Below are 10,861 nucleotides of genomic sequence, written 5' to 3'. Positions count from 1 at the left end.
TCTAAATATTAATTCTGGTAACCCGAAAGTCAAAGGAAGACCGCACTCACTTTGAAAGTAATCTAAAATACTAACTGCAAAAAAAAGTGGATAAGAATTGGAAGTAAAACTTTTAGATAGCATCATCTTCACAGGAAGACCAATGAACAACATACAGCAATTTGGGTAAATAACAGGATAACTAAAATACATAAGTTTTGAAAAATATTTTGGGCAAGATAATGTGCAGTTTTGAAGGGGTGTCTGAACTTGGAAAAAAAGATATGATTCAGATTCAGATTCAGATTTATTTATCACATATATATCAAAATATACACCATGTGCATTAATAACCAGCACACCTAAGGACGTGCGGGGAACAGACCACAAGGATTGCCATGCATTCCAGTGCCAGCAAGATAAGGAATTGGGGCTGGGGGGACGTTGAAGAAGCAAAGTAAAAAATGTTTGGAAAGAAAATTTGAGAATGAAAGGATACTGAATAAATGTACTAATTTTCAGTTTTTTTCCATATTGCTATAAAGAATTAAATTAGAGCAAAATTATTTATTGGTGGACTACTTTTTATGTGAAGACTTCAGACAGAATTGTCCAAAGTTTTTCTTCTTTGTAGCCCCGGCTTGTGACTCTCCCCATGAAAATGGATGAGTAAATTGGGTTCTCTATCATTTGGATCAAGGAGCCTCTTAAAAGGCTTAGGATAGTCTTTGCAACACAAGTGTACAGTTCAAATGGAAAACAAAGTTAGAAAATGTGAATAATACTCAGGGGATAAGGTTGTATAGGTGGAAAGAGAAACAGAATTCATGTTTCAGGTCAATGACCTTTCATCACAACAGGGCAAAGTTAAAATAACAATTTTAGATAACTAGATTTTTCAGTTTGCATTAGAACTGCCAGGTATTGTTAACTCATTTTTTTCTATCTTCGAAGATACTGCTTAATCTGTTGGAAAGCAAAAGATAAAGGTGTTAATATTACAATCCTTTTGGTTGCCTGGAAAAGTGCCACAAAAAAATGAAGAGCGACTTGGTGTATGTGGAAGAGTGAACAAGGTTGTCACAGAAAGAAGGATCCGCTTGAAATGACAAAAGAAGAGGAGTGGAAAAGGCGTGTCCAACAGCAGCAATGGAATTCTCTACTTCAGAGTTCTACAGAAACTCAGTCGATATTCATGTATATTCAAAACCGAGATCCAGAGGTTTCCATATGTTAATGTGATAAAGGAATATGGGTTTAGAGCAGGAAAATAGGGATGATGTAAAAGATCAACCATGATCTGGTTGAATGGTTGAACGTGATTGCGGGCTGTTTGTTTTCCCTCCTGTTAATTATTAGGTACTTATATTATTTTGTATCATTGATTTATAAATGAAAAGTGACTGGTAAAGGAGAGAAAGAATGGAATCAAAATGAAAATAAAATAGTGTTGAAGGATAAGAAGAGATTAAAAATTTGGGCCTACCTAGACAGGCCTCCTTCTGGATCTACATCAGACAATCGCACTTACAAGAGGGCTTGAAAATATACAGTTAACTTCAACCAGATTATGAAGTCAAAGGTAGTGCATTGCTGATTAGATGCCAAAATGACCACTTTTGCTCTCTAATGGGGCAGAAATGCAATTTTTGAGGCCACACAATAATTTTAATGATATCACCTTACCCCTAATCTTTGCTTCTAAAATAATTTAGACTACTGCTATTGTTGACCATTATTGTCATTAAATCAACATTAATTCCATGATTACTAGATTTATTAATTATTTTTACTACTCGTGAAATTATAATCTGAATGGAAGCACATTCCTAAATTTCATTAGCAAGAAAAAAGCAGAGTTTGCTTATTTTTTAATCAAAGAGCCCTACAATCAGATTTGTCTTTATCTCCAAATTCAATAGCATTCCATTACATATCTTCCCTGCTTTCTGCACAGGGACGTTGATGTGACATCATTCAAGTGCTGCCACCTATGGATTCTCATTCAGAATCAATTAATACTTTCAGCAAAGGAAGGGCGATGAACAATGCATATTTTTTTAAATTTAGTTAACTCAAATAGAATCAACTTTTTTCATTAAGTTTGCAGAACTTGTATTTTAAGCATAATGTTCAATTGGTAGCAAAGAGGCAGACATTGAGACTTGCATCCTTAAAGGTTCTTTTTCTTGTTAGCCATTAGGACAAAGGGCATTAAAATAAATAAATGACTTTGAAGAATTTTTTAATGGATATAGTAGTATTTAAAATTTAACTGCTGTAAAATAACATCAAATACTAGAATAGTGAAAAGTACAAACAAGAGAAAATCTGCAGATGCTGGAAATCCAAGCAACATACACAAAATGCTGCAGGATCTGAGCAGGCCAGGCAGCATCTATGTAAAAGAATATGGTTGATATTTCAGGCCAAGACCGTTCTCCAGGACTGGAGGAAAAAAAAGATGAGGAATCAGAGTTAGAGGTGGGGGAGGGGAGGAAGAAACACAAAGTGTTTACTGAAAAGTATGCAGTGGATATTTACATAATTCAGCATCACTAATTACGAGGTTGATGAAATAACAAAGGCAGTCTAAGTTAGAGGGATGGGTATCAGATAACTTCATTATCTTTAGATAACTTCATATTATCTGCTATAAAGATCGAAAAACTCATCAGATGATTTACAAATGACAAAGTATAGACGTAATCTAAGATGAGGATTCACATGTGGAGTGCTAAATTAACCCTCTAGGACCAATTTTGTAGTGTCTAAGTTGTCTCCAAGCTTTCTAGCATATCAGTTATCATTTGAGGACTCTGGATAAAGAAACTGAACATGGCATTTCTTGAGAGGCAGTAACCATTTCATCATACTCTTCATCCTGGGAAGTTGCTCAGTATATAAGCAATCCAGGAGTAGTTGTATTTCTTTGGCCATTTTAATCCTACAGCATTTTGGACCTGAACAAAGTTCCTCTTTCAAACTGTAGAGTATCACTTCTGTAGAAGTATCACTTTCTGTAGGAGTGATATTAACACCAATAACATAGCTAGACTTTAAAAGAAGACTTCTTAGCTCTTTCGGACAGAGAAAAATCCCTTCGTTGCAGACGCCACCTTAATTCTATTAATTTGAAATAATGAAAGTTTGACATGATGAAGAAAAGTATTATCTGGTGTTTTTCACCCCTTCAGGTCATCGAGAGCACTTCACAATCAACAACATACATCTTGAATTGTACTTTTTCTTTTATTAGAATCAGAATCAGGTTTTAAATCGCCTGCATATGTCATAAAATGTGTTATCTTTGTGGTAACAATACAATACAATATATAATAAAAATAGAAAAAACTGCGAGTTACAGAAAGTTATTAAATTAAGTAAGTAGAGGAGAAGAAGCTGTTCATGAATCATTAAGTGTGTCATCTTCATCCTTCCTAATAGTAGCAATGAAGGGTTCAAGAGGGTGATGGGGGTCTTTAATAATGGATACCACCTTTTTGAGGCATCGCTCCTTGAAGATGTCCTGGATACTATTGGAGGCTAGTGTCCATGGAAGTTTACAACTCTCTGCAACTTACTTTGATCCTGTGCAGTAGCACCCACACCACCCATACCAGATGGTGATGCAGCCACTTAGAATGCTCTCCATGGTACGTCAGTAGAAATCCACTAATGAGCTAAGTATTTGTTGCCTATCCCTAAATGCCCTCTTAGAACTACTACTACTACGTCGACTCAGGCCTAGGGGGCTGGCGTCGGGCACGATGATCCTCCTAGAAGGTGGAAGTGAACCTATGCTATTGGGAAGCAATTTCCAAGAACAACAGCAATGTTTCAAAGTCAGTATGTTATATGACTTGGCAGGGAACCTGCAGGAGTTGATGCTTTCATATACATACTGACCTTGTTCTTAGTGAGAGAGGATGTGGACTTGAATTATTTAGCTGTTACACATTGTAAACATCAGCTGCAGTAAGTTGGTGATGGGATAAAATTATATGAGGGATGGTGTTACAATTGATCCGGCTGATTTTACCTGGATGGTGCTAAGATTCTTAGGTGTTATTGGAAGTGCATTCTTCTAAACGAGTGAAGAAAATTTTCAACACACTCCTGATTTGTACATTGTGGTTGGTAGAAAGGCTCTGAGAGTCAGGAGGTGGGTTACTCAGTACAGGATATCCAGTGCCTGACCTGGATGTTGGCAGTATCGAGCTTAATGATGTTAATACCATTCAATGCCAGGACTTGGTGTTGGATACTTTTTACTGTAGATATGCTTACTTTAGTGATACAAATGTTATCTTTTACATATTAATCATACCTGAATGAAGGTTTTGCTCTATTATCTGCTTCTGTATTCCTCACTGCAGTTATTCGACAAAAGGATAACATAGGTAACAATGATTGATTTTCAGGACAAATGGTACAAGATTGTTTGACACTTATTGCTACCCTGTGTTAAGGAAAACAGAATGGGAAATCAGATTTAATATCACTGGCATATGTGTGTGAAATCTGTTGCTTTGCAGCAGCTGCACAATGTAATATATAATAATTTGCAAACTATAAATTACAATAAGTAATGTATGTATAAAAGGGATTCCTTAACGAAACCTCTGAATGGTGGATATAACGTCATCAAAATTAATATAAGGACATTTGCACTCCAAACAAATATAAATGATTTCCTTTATTATTACATGGTATGGCAACGGGGAGTAGCTGAAGACAACTACTGCATACATGGAATGGATTCAAGTGTAAAAGCTCCCTGTAGTTTAGTGTTTCTCTGCCATCTAATATGTGTTTCAAACCTCATTTAGACTTTGGAATAGAATCCAGGCAACAACATCTCAGGAAAGGCAGGGAACTTCAAACTAGTTACATTCAAATAAAATATTAAAGAATTGAATCCAGAATTTAACTATAATGGCACTTGGATTGTAAAAATACAGCTCCAATGAGAATCAAAATCAGGTTTATTATCACTGACAAATATGGAATTTATTATTTTGTAGCATCAGAAAGTACAATTTCTCCTTCATGAAATGTACTTAAACTGAAACATCTCCCTTTTTAAGGCTTTCCAATGGCCAATGACAGTTTTGTCAGTCAAACTTTGATTCTACTTTATCCAGGCAAGGCCTCTCAGCCATTTGAAAATTACTCTTTTTCAATTAACATTTTTATTTTTTCTTTATGTTTATTTATTCAATAATCTGGCGTCAGCTCAGCTGTTCCTCTGTCAATATTCCCTCTATTTTTTTACAGCTGCATGGGCCAACCATTGCTCTGAGCAGGAAATTTTTACACAGCCTGACAACTGCGTGCACTTTGTCAAGTGTGAGTCTGAATACTCACATCGACAATTCAGAAACAAATTCTTCCCTTCTGTAATCAGATTTCTAAATGGTCTATGAATCCATGAATCGCATTATTCCTTCTAGCTATTTATTTATGCTTGCAATTTATAGTAATTGCATTGCACTGAAATTAAGTCATGTCATGTAAATTGGTGATAATGAATCCATATCTGATTCTGTACAGTTCTGGTTGCCATGCTACCAGAAGGATGTGGCAGCAGGAGGAAGAACACAGAAGAGATTTATCAGGTTCCAACAAACAATCTACAGGAGCAACACAACAAGTCAAATAGCAACTGTAGGGGGAAAGGAATTATGTTTCAGACTCTGGTGTTGGGTTTTGATCTGAAATTGACCATTCCTTTTTCCCCAACAAATGCTGTTCCCCAACAAGTGATGCTCCAGCAGATTGTTTTGTTGTTCCAGATTCGAGCATTTGTGATCTCTTATGTTTCAAGGGTAGGGTATTGCCTATAAGGATAACTTATAATTAATAAGTAATGTTATCAGTTAAGGGTAAGTTTGTTTACAAGAAAAGGTTAATGGAGACCAGCAAAATAGCTATTAAATTACATTATTTTTGTTATTATAGTTGATATAATTGAAATTACCTCCTCAAATGTCCCTCCAATTTTATGTCTGATTTGGCCTTTAAATTAGGTAACTGATGCTTTGTACTTTGAGCTTTGGTAGTGAAGATTCTAATCCAACTCTTGAATTACATTCTGCTGTTTAAGGGAAATGAATTCAACACTGATTTTTCACCACAGGAATGGACTAATATGTATTATGTCTAGTTTGTAGGTATTAAGGAAAAGCTGTCAACACTGCCATCCCACCCCTAACCCAAACCCACACTTAAAATACACATTACCTAATCTGGCTTTCACCAGGAGTTGTTCCTGTGTCTTGTGGCTAGTTCTGGATATGTTAAGACAGCTCTAGATGGACAACATCTCAACTAATTAAATAATCTAATAGGGTGGAGGGTCGGTGTATTAATTTTAATGCAAAGTACGAAGCATAAGTTTCTTTCAGTTACATTACTTTATTTGCCGTTTCAGGGGCAGCTGGAAAATGAGAAATGGTTAATAACTTTCTAATGCCACAGTCTTTCTTGAGCCGGGCAGTGTCTCCGCACAATCAACGTCATTGAGGTGAAAGGGAACCCTGAATCAGAGTCTGAATCAAACCGTAATTGAAACAAATCATTGAGGGCAAGTCAAATGACAAGAGAAATGGTAAGATGTTATCAACAATGTGATTTGTATTTCACGATAAATCTCGGACGTTTCCATATTCACTGCATATTTTGAATTAATCCGTATAGTACGTGTACCTTAATGCAGCTGGTCAAATTTTACGACGATAATTTGCAATGAACCGTATGCCTTCCTCATGATCTGTACTGTTTAAGAGGGTATTCTATAGCTTTTTAAATGCTTGAATATACCCGAGTTTGCTGTAACCTCCCCCCCCCCTCATTACCGTGTGAAGTAAACTATACAGTACCCTAATTCGTTAAAGGATAAAAGTTATCTGCACTGTTTGTGGCATAGCCATCTTTCCAGGCCTATTATCCCGTAACGTTCGCAATGTTGACAAACTTAAGTAGATCACTGGTGACTTTAAACATCGGACCTTCACGTCCGGCCTGTTTGAAGAGGATTTACTTTTAACCACAACAACTCAATTGAAGGAAGCCAGGAGAAATGTTCTGACCTTTGCTCCTCTGTTCACCCTCTTAAGAGTATTCAAAACGTTTCAGAAATACAGTATAGGTTAATGGATTGCTCAGCTCCCGTAAACCAGTACAGAAATACACCTCTCTGAATTCCTGGAAGATTTGGTTAACGGAATGACGTATTGGTCAAAACAAAGTTTCAATTTACTTGCTAATAATTTATACAGTTAGTAGTTCTGTGGGCTTTTTCCTCGAAATCATACCGAGTTTCAACTTTCTTGTCATTACGAGGAAACGTTGATTTCCTATCTACATATACTGTAACTGATGTAAACACGACGAAGGATTTACTGGGTTACGAATGCAGAGTTTGATTTTATAGTGTTCAAAACTTTATTAGCTAAAAGTGCAAAAAAAAGTACAAAACATTCCCATTTCAATAAGAAATTAAATATTTACATAATGATTGCTTAAGCAATTCTCGTCCAGTACAAACTGCGGGACGCTGCTTGTGACAGATTGGTTGTACAGATTTTCCCCCATTATTAGAAAATAAATTCCAGGTGACGAAAATACAAAGGTAAGGTCATTGTGGTGTTGCACAAAACAAACCCAAACCCCGCCGTGTTGATCTGAAGCACAAAGTGAAAGCAAAATTAGTTTAAATATGCAATCTTAAATAATTTTTTCTATCAGGCAACATTTTCCAAGACACCCTGAGGTCAAGTAAATTTTTAAAGCATTTTGGTTTTAATACTGGTCGATAGTTTTGCGCAGTTCTTTTGCGAGTTCATTATGCCGAAGGGAAATTGGAATAATACATGGCAGTGCTGGCATCGGAAAGGACGGAGGAAATCAGATTGCTCTCTACTGAAGTGAGTCCGTTCGGACTTGCCTCGGGTGCATTGTAGGCGAGTCCTGCCAGATCAGGTCGTGCGACCGACGTGAGGTATTGCTCGAACTCATTGCGATCTACTTCCGCCAGAAGATCAGCCTGGCTGAGATGATCCAGGTTGTCCGCGCGGTGCGGTTCGGGGGGTGGAGAGAGTTGGCCAACATGCATATTCAAGGACCGCTGGCCGTTTGGCGAGCACATCTGGCTGTAGTACATTGCTACCATGTTATGGCAAGAGCTGAACATCCCATGGAAACCGCCGTCGTGTCCCAGCTGATCATCCTGGGAAACACCCAGCTCAGCTCTCTGCCGACGGAAAAGGGCGGCTTGGTTTTCCTGGGAAGAGTAGTCGGGGTGTTGTTGGTGGGGGTGGTATCCAGTGCTGTTCCCATAAGGCATTATTTGGCAATCTTCTTGCAATTGTGTAGGGAAGAATACAGAACTTGCCTCCAAAACATCCAAAGGAGACGTCTCGGGGGTTGGTAAGCCGAAACTTTCCACACCGGCTGCCATGGTTTGTGCTTCCCTGTAGTGGCTGAGGTGCGGAATCTGGCTCTGTATGCAGTAGCCGGTGTCGTGGTACGACATATTCATGCTTTGGTTACAAACGCGCCCGTCGTTGCTCAGCTGCTGCTCAGAGATGCTGTGCATCAGCAAGCCCGTGTCCACCCGCTTTATTCTCTTAATCTGTTTTCTCCGCCTAGGCCGGTATTTGTAGTTGGGATGTTCTTTCATGTGCTGCACCCGAAGTCTCTCAGCCTCCTCCACAAAGGGGCGTTTCTCAGTCAAGGAGAGGCCTCTCCACGACTTACCTGCGGATGCAGAATAAAAGAACTGTTACCTTATATGATCGAGTGACTTCGAACTCTACCTCTAAGTGAATAATCGTTTTAATGTATGTGGTGTGTTTGAAACAGGTATCTTTCATTTTGGACGCTCATCTTTAAATTAATACTGCGAGCTTTGACAGATGGTTTACATGGCGTTGTTTAATGAAGTACATGGACATTATTCACGAAAGTGTGAGTTTGATTTACAACCCCCCCCCCCCACACACACACAACCAACCGTATCTTTGGGTAAAGTAGCAGTTTCAATATAAATGCTGAGATTCCGCCACCCTCTTTCATCTCCCCGCGGTAGTACGTACCCAGCATCTTGCTAAGCTCGGCGTTGTGCAGGTCCGGGTTTTGTTGCGCCAGCCTTTTGCGCTCGTCCTTTGCCCAGACCATGAAGGCATTCATCGGCCGCCGGATGCGGCTCTCAGACTTCGATCGGTTGCCGGGATTGTTCGCTTGATCGGCAGCGCCAGCGACTTTGGTATCTACGAGAGAGCTCATAGGTTCAGCCCACTGGCAGGATCCCATCGTCGGCAACATCCCGGTCATGTTGCACCTACTCTGAACCTGGTCGTCACTAGCGTAACCAGCATCAGGGCTGCTCATTCCTGATGCAGTAGAGGAACTAGGAACACCAAGTTAAAATTGAGTTGACTGTTTTTCCTCGCAGTGATAGAGCGGATGGGGAACGACTGGGCGTGAATTCGCTCTGGTCGGGAGCCCACACGCACACTCCACTCACTGTCTCAAATTCTTCGCTTGCAGATACTTTAAACTTTTTGGCAAGCAGGCTTGATAAATAAAATAGCGACCAATGAAAAGCCGCAGGGCGGGACTTTTCCGGGAAAGGCTCTAAGAGGCGGAACTTCAGCTCCCACATACACCGCCTGCTCCTCCCTCCCTTACATGCGAAATCCCGAAACGGTAATCTTAAACTGCATTCTGGTACTTGTAGAAGATTACATCTACAATGTAGAGATAACCAAATCTTTTGAAATCTCTTTTAAATTGTTTTTTACCTAAGAGTGTGTAGCCATGCCTGTCTAAATCAAATGAATACAATTAAAAAAAACCTCGCAGACAGTTATAGAAGCTCAGTTTGCCCGTGAATTGTAACTTCTTTAGATAGGACTGGTCAAAGAGCGCTGCAAAGCTGATTCTTGTGTTATTTGGGACGCAGTTTTGTCGCGGCTCAATCGAAGCAAATGTACTACGTTAATAGCCGTATCAAATTTAGTTGTGCACGAATATAGGTGACATTGACGATGCCGACATTTATCGCTCATCTGCAATTGCCCCTAAACTGAAGAGGCAATCGAGAGTCAAAACTATTTGACCAGCAGTACTAAATAGTTAATTCGGCAAGGGCGGTAAATTTCCTGCTATGGAGGACATTAACAAACCTGATGGGTTTTACGACAAACCAGTACTTTCTTGTTTAACGTTACGGAGAACATGAGAAAGGGAAAGTCAGAAATTGGCCATTCGGTCATGGTGTCTTCCGCCATGGCTGGTGTTACTTATGTGCTAACGCCATAATCTTACAACATTCATAATCCTATAATATTCTGTTTTAAAGTCCATTGTCTGTCTTGAATACAATCAACACTTGAGACCCCCACCCTCTGCAAGCACCCCAGCCTTCTTCTACAAAGAATTCCAACCTTTCGCTATTCACTTGTGAAAACGATCTTCGATCTTTGCACTGAAGGGTTAACCCCCCTCCACGCCCCCCACGCCCCCCTCTATGTCAAGACTGTATCCCTTGGTTCCAGACAACCCAGCCAGAGGTACCATTAATTCCGCGCCTGTTCCTCTCAAATCCCATTACAGCAAGTGGACATTTACATTCTTAATGTAAATCCGTCAATCCATCATTCCCAATGCTCCATCATATTCGGGATGATGTCGGGGTTTGGGAAGTTTCTTTAACTAAAATGCTACATTCCATTTCACCCACCTCTCATAGCCACAGAGCCCAGCAACCCCTTTCTGGTTGTTTGAATTGGTATAGTAGTCCAATACCCTTTAAAGGGGAAAACGATTTAAATTCGTCTCGATTCCTTCCCGGACATACTTAAACGAGTTAGAT

General features: G+C 39.3%; 1 protein-coding gene across 1 annotated transcript; it reads right to left on the bottom strand.

The window, feature by feature from the left end:
* Positions 1-7,424: 7,424 nt before the first annotated feature.
* Positions 7,425-9,511, bottom strand: LOC134343020 (transcription factor Sox-17-alpha-A-like). Its single transcript, XM_063041842.1, has 2 exons — positions 9,081-9,511; positions 7,425-8,742 (listed from the first exon to the last, which is right to left on the bottom strand). Exons 1-2 carry the CDS (start codon positions 9,373-9,375, stop codon positions 7,829-7,831), a joined length of 1,209 nt encoding a protein of 402 aa, XP_062897912.1. The 5' UTR covers positions 9,376-9,511; the 3' UTR covers positions 7,425-7,828.
* Positions 9,512-10,861: the final 1,350 nt, after the last annotated feature.

Source organism: Mobula hypostoma, chromosome 1 (assembly GCF_963921235.1).
Source record: "Mobula hypostoma chromosome 1, sMobHyp1.1, whole genome shotgun sequence".
NCBI classification, from domain to species: Eukaryota; Metazoa; Chordata; class Chondrichthyes; order Myliobatiformes; family Myliobatidae; genus Mobula; species Mobula hypostoma.
Note: the sequence above shows the minus strand (reverse complement) of the source record. Positions and strands in the feature narration are given on the sequence as shown.

What these genes read in the sequence shown, in the direction of transcription:
- LOC134343020 (XM_063041842.1), bottom strand. Translation starts at nt 9,375, where the DNA reads ATGAGCAGCCCTGATGCTGGTTACGCTAGTGACGACCAGGTTCAGAGT. An exon ending in CGAGCTTAGCAAGATGCTGG is followed by an intron (nt 8,743 to 9,080) that starts GTACGTACTACC and finishes CTGCATCCGCAG; the next exon opens with GTAAGTCGTGGAGAGGCCTC.